At 34.5% G+C, this 18,391-nt stretch overlaps 1 protein-coding gene across 1 annotated transcript in view; it reads right to left on the bottom strand.

Moving 5' to 3' along the window:
* Positions 1-11,379, bottom strand: part of LOC136064058 (early nodulin-75-like) — a 21,860-nt gene extending 10,481 nt beyond the window's left edge. Inside the window, exon 1 of the mRNA XM_065765229.1 lies at positions 11,251-11,379. Coding sequence (XP_065621301.1) covers positions 11,251-11,379 — 129 coding nt within the window. The remainder of the gene's footprint in view (positions 1-11,250) is intronic.
* Between the last annotated feature and the right edge of the window lie 7,012 nt (positions 11,380-18,391).

Below are 18,391 nucleotides of genomic sequence, written 5' to 3'. Positions count from 1 at the left end.
AAAAAAAAAAAAAAGGAATAGTGATCTGGGATAGGTAGATCATTTTGAAGAGAAAATAAGCAATCCATGTACATGCATTACATGAGTACAAAAACATACATTCAGCCCAAATTAATGAAACCGTGTCTTTTGGATTGGCGACTAGGTCCACGAATGAGATCGGCAGCAAGATGCGTGACTCTATTACAGGCACAACAAATCGTCAGCCTTTATTCTAAGTTAAGGGCTAAATGAACAAGTTAATCAATATGCGAATCATTGAACACGTACGCTTTGCTTTATGTTTTGTTGTTCTTGGATTAATGTAAGATTCTAAGCATGATTAGAGATAGATTTTGATTTGTTTTGTTTTGTACGTTTTTGTTTGTTTACAAATTTAGGAGTTGAATTGATGTGTTAATCTGATTGAACATTGGAAACAATTTTGGAATTGTGTTTCTTTGTCGATATGCGCACACATGGTTGAAGGTGCACACACAACCTCCTCCTTGCACATACAGCATGACTAAAAAAAAGTCGAATTCATGCTTTGATTGCTTGATTGACTTGTTGTGACATTTTTCATATTTAGTTATTCTATTTGACTCATATTAAGTTAGAAATTATGAATTAATTATTTGCCATGATTTCCTCTTTGATTTCATAAAAAATTGATTTGACATTTTTTGAATAGAATGTTTCCTTTTAAATGCATGATTTCATTTTGTCTGATTTGAGTTGTAATTAATTGGATATTTGACTTAACCAAATTAATTTGATTTAACCAAAATAATTTGATTTAATTTTTAATTTATTTCCTTCTATGTCATGATGTGATGATATATTTTCTTGTGTGGGCTTTTAATTGATTTAATAATTGTATGATTAAACTTGGGCTTAGTTAATAATCCTTATTTAACTATTATGACCTAACAACATTTGTAGAGGCTGGCCCATAAGCCAAGTAAGGTAGGGTGCCTTACATTTCCCTATCCTCGTACCTTAACTCTTGTATTTACAACATCATGTTTTGTTGGCTTTTATTTCGTGCCAAATTTGATTGTATTTTTAATCAATCTGTTGTACCCTGTATTTATTGTGGGACTTCATTGTAAGGGTTGTGTGATAGAGAGAGAGTGTGTCTGTAAAGACTCAAGTATTTGAAGACTGAAGATTTCTCGCGGGTGTATCGCAACTTAGCCACCTGCGAAATGACTCATGTGCCCTGCACATGCTGGAATATGAAGAGTCAGGCCAGATGGAGACAGTTGTGTCTTGCGAGTATCTCGCGGGTAAGACCTTCCCGCGAGACACCCGCGAGGCATTCTATTCTACCAGCCTGTCCAATTTAATACACACTTTCTGTACCCACACTATATATACCTACATTACCCACAAATGTTGACGAGTGTTTCTAAGAGAAAACCCTAGCCAAACACTTAGAGAATTAGAGATTGTCATACCCACAATCCTCTACACATTTGCTAGTAGAAATTCCTCAACTCCTACCTCTCCATTTCCATACCATTGAGAAGTTGATAGTCCAAACATTTATCACACCCTCTGAAAGTGTCAAGTGAAGTTTTGGTGCTGCTGAGAAGTATTGAAAGAAGCCAAGAATAGCAGATGCAACATGTAGCTTGTTACAGGATCCGGAGAACTAAGACAAGACACGGTTTTGAGAAGCCTTGTTGGAGTAGGAGCTTGGAGGGCTTAGGTACATCGGGTAGATTAGGCTTGGAGGGTATCTTGCTCACTTATGTATCCCAATTGATTGTCTAGTAAATCGATTTCCGCTTGAAGGGTGGCGGAGAAGTTTTTCGCCAAGTTCTTCGGTTTCCTCTTCGATAACACGTCTTGGTGTTATCTGTGTTTGTATCTCTCTTCCCTACTCTTATTCATTTCATTTTTACTGCCGTGTTGCTTTAAATATGAATTAGAGTAGTTCTCTTGCTTATACACTTGTATTTACACAATTCCGCACTTAGTATTAAGTTAGTATAAAATCAACCAAGTCGTATCTTTAATTTGGGGTCTAAACAGCTCTTGTGTTTTTGACATATTTTCAAGCTTTCAATTGGTATCAGAGCAGGTACACTCCCTATGGTTTAAATACCTAAGTGTGAACCTTAACCCTTTTAAGATGGATAGGTCTTAATCCCTAAATGTTCCACTATTTTTTATGGTAACAATTATGCTTTCTGGGAAGTCAGAATGAGGGCATTTTTATGCTTTATTGATGATACCGTTTGGGATGTAGTTGAAGTAGGTTGGACTAGGCCAGAAGCTGCTAAATCCACTTGGGATAAGGCAACTCTTGCGGCAGCCAATGCTAATAGTAAAACTTTAAATGTTATTTTCTATGGTGTGTCTCCAAATGAATTCCACAAGATCTCTCACATGACAATTGCCAAGGAAGCTTGGAGAATTTTGGAGACTACCTATGATAGTACAAAGAAAGTTAAGGACACAAAACTCTAGTTACTTACCACCAAATTTGAAGAGCTCAAGATGGGTAATGATGAATCTTTTGATTCGTTCTATGGGAAGCTCAACGAAATTGTTATTGCTAAGCTCAATCTTGGTGAGAAGATTGAAGATACTAAGGTGGTGGGAAAAATCTTGAGGTCCTTGCCTGAAAGCTTTAGAGCAAAAGTCACAGCCATAAAAGAAAGTAAAGACTTGGATGAGATCAAAATCCAAGAGCTAATTGGGTCTCTCCCAACATATGAGCTAGGACTGCCTTCCCATAAGACAAGTAAGTCGCTTGTTCTCAAAACCATCACCGAAAGAATGGATAATTCCTCCGAAGAAGATGGAGTGGAGAAGCAAGTAGCATTTCTTGCGAAAAACTTTCGCAAATTTCTGAAGATGAAGAACAGTGGAAAACCATTCAATAGAGGGAAGTTTTCATCTTCAAGAGATGATAGGAAAGAGTTTAAGAGGAAAGAGGGGAAGGATTCTCAATCTCCTTCAGACATTGTGTGTTATGAATGCAATGGCACACACTCTCTCTCTATCACACAACCCTTACAATGAAGTCCCACAATAAATACAGGGTACAACAGATTGATTAAAAATACAATCAAATTTGGCACGAAATAAAAGCCAACAAAACATGATGTTGTAAATACAAGAGTTAAGGTACAAGGATAGGGAAATGTAAGGCACCCTACCTTACTTGGCTTATGGGCCAGCCTCTACAAATGTTGTTAGGTCATAATAGTTAAATAAGGATTATTAACTAAGCCCAAGTTTAATCATACAATTATTAAATCAATTAAAAGCCCACACAAGAAAATATATCATCACATCATGACATAGAAGGAAATAAATTAAAAATTAAATCAAATTATTTTGGTTAAATCAAATTAATTTGGTTAAGTCAAATATCCAATTAATTACAACTCAAATCAGACAAAATGAAATCATGCATTTAAAAGGAAACATTCTATTCAAAAAATGTCAAATCAATTTTTTATGAAATCAAAGAGGAAATCATGGCAAATAATTAATTCATAATTTCTAACTTAATATGAGTCAAATAGAATAACTAAATATGAAAAATGTCACAACAAGTCAATCAAGCAATCAAAGCATGAATTCGACTTTTTTTTAGTCATGCTGTATGTGCAAGGAGGAGGTTGTGTGTGCACCTTCAACCATGTGTGCGCATATCGACAAAGAAACACAATTCCAAAATTGTTTCCAATGTTCAATCAGATTAACACATCAATTCAACTCCTAAATTTGAAAACAAACAAAAACGTACAAAACAAAACAAATCAAAATCTATCTCTAATCATGCTTAGAATCTTACATTAATCCAAGAACAACAAAACATAAAGCAAAGCGTACGTGTTCAATGATTCGCATATTGATTAACTTGTTCATTTAGCCCTTAACTTAGAATAAAGGCTGACGATTTGTTGTGCCTGTAATAGAGTCACGCATCTTGCTGCCGATCTCATTCGTGGACCTAGTCGCCAATCCAAAAGACACGGTTTCATTAATTTGGGCTGAATGTATGTTTTTGTACTCATGTAATGCATGTACATGGATTGCTTATTTTCTCTTCAAAATGATCTACCTATCCCAGATCACTATTCCTTTTTTTTTTTTTTGGGTATTTTTTTATGGATTAATTATTTATATTTTAATTTGGTGCTAGTGGTTTTCCCTTTTTAATTAAAATTTTCATAATTAATTTCTATTTAATTAATTTTTTAATTTAAAGGTTCAGGTGGCTTTTTTGCCATCTAAGTGTTGATGTGGACACTTAATTTGGACATGTCAGTATTAGGCATGCCAGTAGTGCAAACCATTAGCCATGTAATAATTTTTCGTTATTGAGTTGACAATATAGACTAAATTGATTACAAGTTGAAAAAAAAAAAAAAAAAAAAAAAAACCAAATTGACTGTAACTAAAATGTAGGGACAAATTGATTGTAACTCCAAAATATAGAGACCAAAATAATATTTTTGGCATGTTTTTATGTTGTTTCATGGAGAGGAAGAGCAAGCAAAAACTTTAGAGAAATCTAAGCTTTTGGTTGATGAGAAAGACATTGTTAGAGATCTCCTAGTATGGTTCCTCATGGTTCATGCCCAAGAGATACTAGTGTGTTCATGTCCATGCTAGTAGTGCATACCATTAGCCACATAGGAATTTTTCATTATTGAGTTGACAATATGGACTAAATTGATTGCAAGTTGAAAAATAACAAAAACCAAATTGACTGTAACTAAAATGTGGGGATAAATTGATTGTAATCCCAAAATGTAGAGAACAGAGTGACATTTTTGGCATTTTTTTCTGTTGTTTTATGGCGAGTAAGAACAAGCAAAATTTTTAGAGAAATCTAAGCTTTTGGTTGATGAGAAAGACATTGATAGAGATTTCCTAGTATTGCTCCTCATGGTTCATGCCCAAGAGGTACTGGTGTGTTCACGCCTCAGCCAAGGCTAAAACAACTGCTTACCAATACCGTTATACCAAAACCAAACATACAAATCAACTTTGATTGATTGACATTGATGTGTTTGGTTTATGTTTAATTAATGTAAGGTAAAATGGGAATTTTAATTAAAAAAGTGAGGTAAAAGCATGTTGGAAAACTTAGACCCTAATTACAATTAGTTAGTTACTCAAGTTGATTAATTATTCAAGTGATGTAATGGTCCAATTTAACATGTAATTGGTAGTTTGATAAATCTGAATCACAAAAATTAAATACGAACACAAGCGATATGGTCATAACAGGATACCTTTGCGGGAAAAACACAATAAATATTTTGAAATTTAAAACCAACTTGAAGAATTCTCTATGCAGAATGGAAGTTGTTACAATACAAGAATATCCCTAATACTAATATTGTTACCTATACTATAACTTACTCATGTAACCAGATGCAACTCCAACTCAAATTGACTTTTCTACTTTTTTAATATTTTTGATGCACGGATACCCAATTAGTGTCTAACTCACCACAACAACTCTTTCATGCAATAGTATTGGTGCAAAGTTTTCACAGGAATACTTTGGATCTTCAATGGACTCTAAAGATGCAGCTTGATACAAAACCCTTGGCACTCAGTTGTTGAGATAGCTTCTCCAACTTTCACGGTGTTCTCTCTTATGTCATGATGACCTAAAAAGTCTTTTTGTATGACAAAGAGCCCTAGTGCACTTCCTAGGTCACTTGGTCATCATGCGTCGAAGACTTAAAAAGTTTGTATTTTCAAATCTCGACTGGTTGACTGGAGTCGAGGTTAACTTAAACTCAATCAACCGAGCTACTTGCAATCGAGGTAGTAAAAACTTCACTTTTTTGAGCGGTCTCTTGAGTGTTTTCTTGTATATTCAATATAGATCTTCATTCACTATTTAGACATTTAAAAACTTACAACTCAATTGCATGAAAAAGAGTTTTGACTACGAATTTGTCAACATCAATATGGATTGACCCTAAAAAAGCTCAAATCAACCAATTTCTATTATTGAATTTAATGGTGTTAAGGTGTAAGTGTAATTTATTTTGAAAAGTAAAGGAGGTCTATGTACAATTTAGGAGAAGAATGGAGGTTAGTGTGATTTCAGTAAACCTTTTGAGAGGTTAGTTCAATTTTCTTGTTTTCAAATCAGTTACATTTTTAGGATGGCTATTAGGCAATTAGTGTCTGTTTGGAACAAAACCTTTAACTCTTTGCTTTTTCCTTTTTTCTCAATTTTTATTATAAAAAATAATAATAAAATTAGCTTTTATAAAAACAAGTTAACTTTAGGTCTTTGCCACACATTTAGTATAAAAATTATAAAAAACAAAGTCTTTTGGTAATCACTATGCAAATAAGCTATTGAAAACTACGAGATACTCAAATAGAGGCAAAGCTTAATTCAATATATATTTTCAAGCTATATAACAAAGATCCTTCTTGTATAGATTTCATCATGAATGAGAATTGATTTCTCTTATTTTCTTCTTTGATTTTCTTCTCTGAGAATTTTAGCAATTATTATTAGCATGGACAAATTTGACAAACAACAACACACACTCACAGAACAAAAATAAATAAATCAATCAATCAAGGATATAACTGACCATTACCTGTTAAAAATTTGGACCAACACATGAAAGACATCAATGGCTTTTAAATTTTCAAAATTCATATCCAAAAGAAAGATATCAGTAGAGTTTGAAGAGTTTTTCTCTAATAAGTTTAGCAAGAAACCTCTTTTATTATTTTTATTTTTTTATTTTTTTATTGTTGTTGTTGTTGCTGCAGAGATGAGGGGTAGTCTCTTGAAGGCACATGAAGCCATTACTTGTTACAAATTGGGCATCCAACACATTTGTCTGAGACCTTGAAAAAAATGAGGATGCTAAGTCCAACTTAGAGCCGTAGAGGTGTTTTTGGGACAAAATTGCTAAATGCCCTGTTTGGGCAAACTAAGCAGTGTTTTGCCCTATTTTTGTAACTAATTAGGGAAATGCCTATCTTTTGAAAATCGATTTTCTAAAAATTGAGTTAAGCTCTATAACGGCGTTTTTAAGGAGCCTATAGTGACGTTTTCAAGACCTATAGTGGCGTTTTCTAACTCGACCTATATGAAATCGAGTTATAGGCAAAAAAAATTTTAAAAATTGTCTATAATTTGATTTAATAAAGGTCGAGTTACAAAACATCACTATAAGTCCTGAAAATGTCACTATAAGTCCTTAAAAACGCCGCTATAGGGCTCCAGAATTATTTTTTTTTTAATAACTCGATTTTGAGAAAATCGTGTTTCAAAAGAAGGGTATTTCTCTAATTAGTTTCAAAAATAGGGTAAAATGCTGCTTAGTTTGCCCAAACAGGGCATTTAGCAATTTTGTCCGGTGTTTCTCTTCCTACCTAAACTTTATTTTCTAATAGTTTTTTAAATTAGTAATTCAAAGTAATTTTAATTTAAGAGTGTATCTCTTAAACTCTAACGCGTCTTTGATTTGTTCATACTCAAAAAGTCCAAAATCTAGACACTTTAAAGTCAAAAAACCATTCCATTCACGGAGATTTTTCCTTTTGTAACATTACTGGCAAATCCCATTCCCAGCTGAACCGAAAGATAGAACTTAATTGTAAACTAGCCACGTGATCGGTGTGAATAATTAATTATTTGCTATCCATTAATGTTCTTATCACATTATCTTTTTTATACACTTGTCTACATATTTTATATGACACTTCAAAGTTTAATTTCTGCCCCCAAATCCCATCAGATTATACTAATTTTTTTATAGACTACTGAAGTTTAACACAGATCACTTCACTATGCCCAGCTGACGGTGTAAGCACCATTCAATTAAAATAGGTTAGTATTATTATAGTCACATGAATTGTTTGCATCTTTCTTCTAATTACTGAAGCAATGTCTAGTAATAAAGTCGTTTGGTGGGAATCGGAGAAATTAACCATCGGTGCACTTTTTTATTGTTTTTAGAAAGTAGCCTAGAACTATGCATTTATCTTGCCAACATGTTTATAATCTACATGCGACGTGAGATTAAATAATTCCCCTTCTTTCTACCAAAAAATTAAGGGTAGTCCCTTGAAGGTCCATTCTCAGTTAATAATTGGGCATTCAACACATTATAGTTCTCCCTTCTCACATTCTCAATTACTATTTATATGTTTTAGAAGTAATGTTCTCTCTTCTCACACGAGGGTTGAACTTCACACATGAGCTAATTAATATTTTATATGTTTCGAGAGCAATGTTCCATCATCTCACATAAGAGGTGGGCTCCACATGTGAGCAATGCTCCCTCCACCCTCTTTGTGACAGGAGAGAACATTGCTCTTAGATTATATAATAATTTTTCGCCCTCTTCTAAACAATAGACCCAACAAAAATTGAAGAGATGTTTGGTATAGTTATTTAAACACTGAAACATATATTTTCATAGTATTTTTTTTAACCAACATGTATTTTCACTACACGTAAAACTAAAAATCTCTAACTAAATGGCCTCAAGAATGCCAAGTCCATCGTAGAGGGTGTTTCTCTTCTTAGCTAGACTCATTTTCTAATCGTTCCATATATTTTTTGGTTAAGTCAAAATAAATTTATATATTCAAAGCGTGTCTCTTACACTCTAACGTCACTGATTTGCTCATATACTCAAAAAGTCCAAAATCTACACTTCAAGTCAGAAAACCATCCGTTGATGGAGACTTTTCCTTTTGTAACATAACATCACTATTAAATCCCAGCCGAACGGAAAGATAGTTGAGTTTGTAAACAACGAAAAACTTTAATGAGCTAGTTTATTCTCTTATTTTTCAGTTGTCCCCCTAATAACTTTGGTTAATCGCTGGTCATTTCATTAAAAAACTGTCAGTTGCAATTATCATTCTTGAACTTAGGCTTTTTTGCTAAACTAATTCCAGCAATCAAACTAGAAATGCATAATTTGTTGGCCTCAGTGATTTTCTCATGAAGGAGAGATCACACAACTAGCGGATTTGAAAGTTATTCTCGGTTTTGCTCCAAAGCCAAGAATGGGCTTCATACTAAATCCCTAATACTACCTCTCATAAATCAACTTTCTAGCAAAAGAGAGTTCCATTTTATCTATTCTTTCATTTTAACAATGAATTTCAATCCTATTGGCAGAAATATTATTGTAAATTTGTTAAAGCCATCAGTTTAACTGCACATAGACAAGTTGCTTTTTCCCCCCTACAAGGCTACCACACAGAAAGTACATAGAGAAGAACGAAACCATCGTGATAAATAAATATCAGACGGTATTAGAAAATATGATAAACTGCATAGTAATGGTGGTGCTATTGATTACTCCAAAGAAAGTATTTGTAACGAGCCACATGATCAGTATGTCTCTAATTCAACAGTTTATACTCATCTGCGAATGGTTAATTATTTGATGTCCATTACGGTGCTTAATTACTGCATGATGTATTTTGTAAACATTTGTCTACATATTTTATATGACACTACAAAGTTTGATTTCAGCCCCCATTAAGATTATATTAGCATTTTTATCGACTACTGAAGGTTTCAAAGACTTCACTAAGCACAGCTGACTGTTAGTACTATTCAATTAAAAAAAAGTTTGTGTTGTAGTCACATGACTTTTTTGGTTAATTTTCATATTTCTTCTATACAAATGTTTATTACACACACTTCAACCCTTGCACACGATACACCTAATCTCAAAAAACAAGAAAAACTGTGATTTGAAGTTTTGAATTTCGAAATTGAAACCTAAAGTAATAATTTTCTTTATATTTTAGAGAGTGTATTATGCGTGTAATAAGAGATATGTACTGAACATTTTTCTTTCTTCGTAACCACTTATGCAATATCCAGTAATAAAGTAGCCATCCTAAGTGGGAATCTGAGAAACCCCATTTGTGCACTTTTGTTGCATGTGTTAAGCTAAATCTGTACATTTATCATGCCGGCATTATATTTATAACCTACGCACAATGTCGGACTCCAATCCCATGTGATGAAAAATGGTCATTAAAAAAAGATGAAAAATGAAGATAGTAACAGTAGTGGAAAATTCATAAAAGGCTCAATAGGCATGCAGCCCAACGACACCTACCCTTATATTGGAAATTAATGTTTTCTTTACTTTCAAATAAGAAATTCACTTTCTCTCAAAAAAAAAAAAAAATTCACTTTTTGTCAAAAATGTTTATGTTAATGTGTATAGTGTTATGGGCTTTAGATCCAACTAGATCATTTGTAAAGTACACATTTTTGTACTACACTCTTACTTGTACAACACTCATATGTCTTTTATATAAAGACACTCATATATATACTTTCACTGAAAAATACAATACAATTATTCAGTATTTCTAATAGTCTATATTTAACCACAAAAAAAAAATTAAAACTCTTCCTATATTACACGTGTCGTATATAATGGATTCTAACTATCTCTCACCCACCGAAGCTTATGGCCCTTTTGAATTGAACTAATATTTTTCTTACATTTGTGGACCACATACATATTGCATGACCAATACATGGATTTTTTCGTTTTTGTGGGGATGATGATATGTATGCTTAGGATTTAAAAAATCAGAGTAAGAAAATTGAGGAACTACTACGCTTTAACTTAAAAGACTCTAAGATTGCATGCAAAGGAGATCGCTGCATGGAAAGCGAAAGAGCTAAATTCGTTATATATGTCACTAGCCTTCAACAGGACCAACCTTGGTACATTGTCAAACTTTTGAACTCAAATAATTCAATACTGAGGAAGGAAAGCTATCGATTTTGAACCGAAAAATGTCTATTTAAGGGTATGATTATTGACATGGAGTTCTGCTTCCTGGTACTATTATTCTCAATGAGTTGAGTCGTTTACTATATACACATTGAAAAAAAGAAGTCACATTTGCATTATTCTCGTAAAGATTCCAATTTCTCTTAATATTGACATGTTATTAAGTATCTCAATTGCAGCCCTTCATATTCCATGCATCCAAAGAATTCACTATTCAAAAACTAAATATCAAAATATCTCGCAGAATTAATTTTAATTCTCAATTAAAAATGAAAGGTGCTAATTGGAGGGTTGCCATTGAAATTGAGATTTGAGTGTAAGATATTGTATTGGCTTTATTCTGTGCCAAATTTGCTTATAATTTAGCAATTAGTAACCCTGTATTTAGGTGGGAATCACGTAAGGGTAGTGAGTGAGAGAGTGTGAAGAAATGCTTAAAATTGTGCAAGGATGCAGAGACTCGCAGCTGAGACTCGCGGGTGACTCGCAATTGGCAAGCCTCCAATTGCAGCACACGAGTGAAGCGTGCGAGAAGATGAACAGTCACGCTAGCTGGAGCACTATAGAACAAAAAGTCCAACTTGGCCATTCTGTTATCTCGTGACTTGAACTTGCGACTCAGTCAAGTCGCGAGGCTAAGCCGCCAGCTAGCCCAATTTTGAAAAACTTGACTCTTTGCATTCCACTCTTATCCTAGTGTAAATACCCCTTATATCCGTGAAATATAAAGAGCTTCCAGAGAGAATTTTGAGAGAGAAACTTTAGAGAAAAACAAAATTGATTCATCCACAATCTTTAAATAGAGACTTTTCAAATTCCTCTACTCTCATCCTCTCTATTGTTACATCCTTGAGAGGTTCTTACCCAAATCATTTTCTCACCATACCCACATTTATGAGAAAGCTATTTGGTGCTTTAGAAAGTTGAAAGTTCAAAAATGTGTAAAACACTTTTGAACGTTTGGACTCACAATTACAAAATTACCAATTCAAGTTTTATATCAAACAGTTAACGTGCGGAACATGATAACAAGCTTACAACAGAATTGATAAATAATCTAAGCCAAATATAAACACATTCATAGCAGTAAATATAAGGCAAAGATAAAGGAAGGAAAGATGCAAACACATGGACAATACACGATGTGTTATCGAAGAGTAAATCGAAGTCCTCGGCGTAAAACCTCTCCGCCGCCCTCCAAGCAGTAAATAATCCATTAAAGAATATAGTTGGGATATATGAACAACATAAGACCCTCTAAACCTAATCTACCCAAGTACTTAAGTCCTCCAAGCTTCTTGCTCTAACGAGGTTACGCCGAACCTATTTCTTCTTTAACTTCCTGGATTTCGTTACTATACCATAGCATCAACTAATATATATTGGTTCCTTCCAAACTGCTTCCCTTAGCACCAAATGATCCTTCTCACAGACGTGGGTGTGGGGAGATAAGGATTTGGTCAATGGCCTCTCAAGGATGTAACAATGGAGAGGAAGAGAGTAGAGGAATTTGTAGAGTCGCTAAGGTAAAGATTGAGGATGAGGCAATCTTGTTTTTCTCTAGGGTTTCTCTCACAAAATTCTCTCTAGAAGCTCTCTTAAAATCGTGGGTATAAGGGTCTATATATAGTAGGGTGAGAAAGGAATACAAAGAGATAGTTTCAAACAGGGTAAATTGGCGGCTTGGTCTCTCGGCTTGTCCAAGTCATGAGTTCAAGTCGCAACGTAATGGCCTGGCCAGCCTGGGACGTTTGTCCTGTAGTGCGACAGCTGACGCGACCCTTCAGCTTTCCTGTGTGCATCTCACATTCCTGCATTTGGCAGTTTGTAGCCGTGAGCCACCCGCGAGTCTTAGCCACAAAGCTCTACTTCTTTACATATACTTGAGTTTTTCTTCACATCTTCTCACACACTATCCTTACAATAATCCCACCTAAATATAGGGTTACTAAGTGCTAAATTACAAGCAAATTGGTACGGAATAAAGCCAACAAGATGGTTGATAAATTTCAACCTTACAAAAGTAGTTAAGAAGGGACCATTAGTTATTGGTTGATGCTATGGGTTATAGCGGAATCTGGTAAGCTAGAAAAGACAAAGGTTCAACGTAACCTCATTAAAGTAAGAAGCTTGCACTACAACAAAATGTATTTTTAGCGACGAAAATTAGTGAGAAAATATTTTTCGTCGCTAAAAATACAGCTTTAGCGACGAAATATGAATTTCGTCACTAAAAGTGAAAAAAATTATTACATTTAGCGACGAAAAATAAATTTCGTCGCTATTGTGAACTAAAAAATAGGCGCCAGTGGAGGGAAATTTTGAATAGAGACTTTTCAAATTCCTCTACTCTCATCCTCTCTATTGTTACATCCTTGAGAGGTTCTTACCCAAATCATTTTCTCACCATACCCACATTTATGAGAAAGCTATTTGGTGCTTTAGAAAGTTGAAAGTTCAAAAATGTGTAAAACACCTTTGAACGTTTGGACTCACAATTACAAAATTACCAATTCAAGTTTTATATCAAACAGTTAACGTGCGGAACATGATAACAAGCTTACAACAGAATTGATAAATAATCTAAGCCAAATATAAACACATTCATAGCAGTAAATATAAGGCAAAGATAAAGGAAGGAAAGATGCAAACACATGGACAATACACGATGTGTTATCGAAGAGTAAATCGAAGTCCTCGGCGTAAAACCTCTCCGCCGCCCTCCAAGCAGTAAATAATCCATTAAAGAATATAGTTGGGATATATGAACAACATAAGACCCTCTAAACCTAATCTACCCAAGTACTTAAGTCCTCCAAGCTTCTTGCTCTAACGAGGTTACGCCGAACCTATTTCTTCTTTAACTTCCTGGATTTCGTTACTATACCATAGCATCAACTAATATATATTGGTTCCTTCCAAACTGCTTCCCTTAGCACCAAATGATCCTTCTCACAGACGTGGGTGTGGGGAGATAAGGATTTGGTCAATGGCCTCTCAAGGATGTAACAATGGAGAGGAAGAGAGTAGAGGAATTTGTAGAGTCTCTAAGGTAAAGATTGAGGATGAGGCAATCTTGTTTTTCTCTAGGGTTTCTCTCACAAAATTCTCTCTAGAAGCTCTCTTAAAATCGTGGGTATAAGGGTCTATATATAGTAGGGTGAGAAAGGAATACAAAGAGATAGTTTCAAACAGGGTAAATTGGCGGCTTGGTCTCTCGGCTTGTCCAAGTCATGAGTTCAAGTCGCAACGTAACGGCCTGGCCAGCCTGGGACGTTTGTCCTGTAGTGCGACAGTTGACGCGACCCTTCAGCTTTCCTATGTGCATCTCACATGCCTGCATTTGGCAGTTTGTAGCCGTGAGCCACCTGCGAGTCCTAGCCACAAAGCTCTACTTCTTTACATATACTTGAGTTTTTCTTCACATCTTCTCACACACTACCCTTACAATAATCCCACCTAAATATAGGGTTACTAAGTGCTAAATTACAAGCAAATTGGCACGGAATAAAGCCAACAAGATGGTTGTTAAATTTCAACCTTACAAAAGTAGTTAAGAAGGGACCATTAGTTATTGGTTGATGCTATGGGTTATAGCGGAATTTGGTAAGCTAGAAAAGACAAAGGTTCAACGTAACCTCGTTAAAGTAAGAAGCTTGGAGGGTTTAGGTACCGAGGTAGATTAGGCTTGGAGGGTCTATTACTGTTCATGTATCCCAACTTCATTTTTTAGTGGATTATTGACTGCTTTGAGGGCAATGGAGAGGTTTTACGCTGAGAGTTTTGGTTTCTTCTTCGATAACACATTGTTATGTTGTCCTTGTGTTTGTATCTCTCTTCCCTTAATCTTTGCCATTTAATTTCTGCTATGGATGTGATTTTATTTGATTTAAATTGTTTATCAATTCTGATATAAGCTTATAATCATTTTCCGTACTTACATTGTTTGATGTAAAGCTTGAATTGATATTTTATATTTTAGGGGTCTAAACGTTCATAGTGGTTTATACACTATTTGAACATTCATTGAGAATTAGGGATAAATAATACTTGGATTGTCATATCTCTCATTGTTGGTAACCATTCAATTCGATGCAAATGGGTCTACAAATTGAAATGCAATGTAGATATGATAGTCTTGAGAGGTATAAGGCTTGATTGATGGCAAAAGGGTACACTTAACATGGGAGGTAAGACTAGTATGAGAATCTTTTCACTAGTAACTAAATCTGATATGGTTTGATGCTTATTGGAATTAACTGTTGGGAACCAATGGTATCTCATCCAATTGGATGTTATTAGTGTATTCCTTCATGGTGACCTTTATGAAGAGGTTTACTTGACACTTCTTCTAGGTTTTCGCAGTAACAGAGAGCATCAAGTATACAAGCTTAAAAAATCTTAGTAATGCTTTAAACACGAATCCAAACAATGGTTTGAAAAATTCTCTACTACACTCATCCAACATGGATTTAATCAGTCAAAGTCATATTACAATCAATGGCCTTAAACTTTTCCTACATTCAGTTTGCATCACGTTCTCTTTGAACTTCTCTAGGGAATACACCTTAGCCAAACAGACTAAAGGTGAAGGGTTTTAGAGTTGTCACTTGGTTTAGCTCTAGGAACCAACTGGGCACCTTGCATAGGGCTTTGTATATCCATATTCTAGGTCCAGAGTTAAGGTACAGGAATGAGAAGGTTTTAGGCACCCAATCTCCCCTAGCTCATAAGCCAACTTCCACTCATTGTATTCCACATCCTAGTTTTATTAAGAAATCCTCTAGTAGGCTATCCTCAATACACACACACACACACACACACACACACACACACAAACTAGTTCTAAATATCCAAGCAATGTATCTCAACCTAGCGTACATTACATAACATCACATAGCATATCATCTCATCCAAGCCAGCAATCATACCTACTTATTATGGTCATCTCATAATATCACATCCAACTCATATTCAACAAGTCCATCACATACATCACATGTTCATCTCAAAAAAACATGCATGTTCGTACTCATATGCATGCACATACCTCACTACATCACCACAACACCACGTATTCAGATGCATGACATGTGATTATGCATGTTTATGTGCTCATTCAAGCATATTCAAAACCCTAATCATTCAAATATACAAACAAAGCAAATAAACACATTTCTAAAAAAGCGGGGACTAATACGAATGTTACTAAGTATAAATAGGAGCCTAAGCATGCATCTAAACTAACTAAAAAGGCTGAAAACAGTAAACAAATGAATTTAATTGGAATCTTCTGGGAACCTGCATGTTTATGCAAGCTTGTGGAGCTTTATAAACTGGAATGAACTTGCATATCCAACCCGACCCAGAACTAACATACAACAAACAAAAAATAAATTTAACCTAGCATGCTACTGACCTAGGAAAGCAAAAACCTAAAGTGGTAAAATAAAGCAAGAAATAAACATTAAAATAAAACAAGAGAAAAGAGAAAAATAAATACCTTGAGAAAAGAAGCTTAAAGCTTGATTTTGATCACTCCTCTCGGTCAATCTATCAAAACAAAAACTCAGAGGGTTAGTAAATTTTTTACTAAGGGGCTTAGACCAAAAAATGGTCACTGCCATGAAAACTTTAAGGTTTTTTTTTTTTTTAAAGAAATTCTTCTTGAATCACTAGTTTTCTAGTGATTTTGGTGTGTTTTGGGAAAAAAAGCCTAGGAGGCCTTTTATAGTGTTAAGGGGGGTGCAGTGCCATTTCCAAGCAATTTAAGATTAGCTCTGTACCAATTTCTGTCAAAAACTTACCTTACTCAATTTTGCTAGTTTAGCTAGCGTAAGCAGGCTCGTGAAGATGCGTACATAGCACAAATCTATCCATTTCTATTACTGAATCTAATGGTGTTAATGTGTAAAGGAGGTGAGTTTCGTTCATTTTAAAAATTAAAGGAGGTCTATGTACAATTTGAACCAAGATGGGAGGTTAGTGTGATTTCAGTAAACCTTAAGGAAGGTCAATTCAATTTTCTTGTTTTCAAATCAGTTACATTATTAGAACAGATAATAGGTAGTTAGTTGGTAAATTAAATGTTTGTTTGGCACAAAACCTTTAACTTTATGCTTTTTGCTTTGTCTCAACTTAAAAAAAAAAAAATATATAATTATTATTATTATTAAAGTAAGCTAACTTTAGCTTTTTGTCACATATTTTGCATAAAATCATTAAAAAAAAAAAAAGATCTTTTGATAAATACTATATAAATAATCTATTAAAAATTATGTGATATTGATACCCAAACGGATGCTAAGTTTAATTTAGTATATGTTTCCAAGCTATATAACAGAGATCCTTCTTACAATGATTTTATTATGAATGACAATTTAATTTCTTTTATTTTCTTCTTTGTGAATTTCAGCACGCATTATTAGAGTGGACAAACTTTACAAACAAACAAAAACACACATAAATAATAATAATAATAATAAATCAAGGGCATATATGATGGCCCATTACCCAATAGAAATTGGGACCAATACATGAAAGACATCAATGACAGTTAATTTTTGCAGTCACAAAGGGTAGTCCCTTGAAGGCCCATTAGCCCTTTACCTGTTACAAATTGAGCATCCAATTAACGCATTAGCCCCAGACAATAGCCCCTTTTTAAAAAAATGAGGGTAAGTCCTAAGGTAGAGGTGTTTCTCTTCCTAGCTAGACTTTATTTTCTAACCATTTCTTAAATTGGTAATTCAAATTAGCTGTACTTTTAAGAGTTTCTCTCTTACACTCTTAACGTAATTGATTTGCTTCTACTCAAAAAAAGTCCGAAATCTAGGCACTTAAAGTAAAAGAACCATTCTGTTCATAAATGATTTTCTTTTGTAACATTATAACTAGCGAATCCCAACAGTTCACATTCATTTGTGAATAATTAATTATCTTCTTTTATTTATTTATTATTATTATTATTATTTTTTTTTGTAATTTGTTCGTGCTAAGTGCAATAGGCTTCCTTTCCTTCTCACGCTAGGTGAGTATTTTTCTCTCTAGGGAGAGACTTTTCTTCTCACATTCTGGGTGAGGACTAGTTAATTCTCAGTGTTTATATGCAATTTTTTTAGAGTTTCAGTGGGGTCTATTTAGTGTTTTCCTATTCACGTGATGGATTCAGATTTTATAGACAAGTTGCAAAGTATAACTTTGACGGTGGATGATGGAGAAGTCATTAATGTTGGGCTTTCACAAAGCGAGAGGATTTTAGAAGAATGTTCCCTCAGTTTGTTGGGGAGGTTTCTCACAAGACGAACTTTCAACCAGCGTGCAGCTAAGGGTCTGCCATGGTCTGTGTGGAGGATGGGCTTGGATTTACGCATTGTTGATGTGGGCGATAATCTTTTTCAATTCAAGTTTACAATGGGGGTTAGTTGAAATGGGTTCTAGCAAATGGTCTATGGAGTTTTGAGGACCACCCTCTGGCGTTACGAAGATGGGAGCGAGGTATGATAGCCACTTTAGTTAGATTCTCTTCAATGCCAATGTGGGTTCAGGTGTGGGGTTTACCTTTTGATTTGTTATTAGAAGAGGTGGGCAGGGATATTGGT

Source organism: Quercus suber, unplaced genomic scaffold, assembly GCF_002906115.3.
Source record: "Quercus suber isolate HL8 unplaced genomic scaffold, Cork oak 2.0 scaffold_617, whole genome shotgun sequence".
Taxonomy (NCBI): domain Eukaryota; kingdom Viridiplantae; phylum Streptophyta; class Magnoliopsida; order Fagales; family Fagaceae; genus Quercus; species Quercus suber.
Note: the sequence above shows the minus strand (reverse complement) of the source record. Positions and strands in the feature narration are given on the sequence as shown.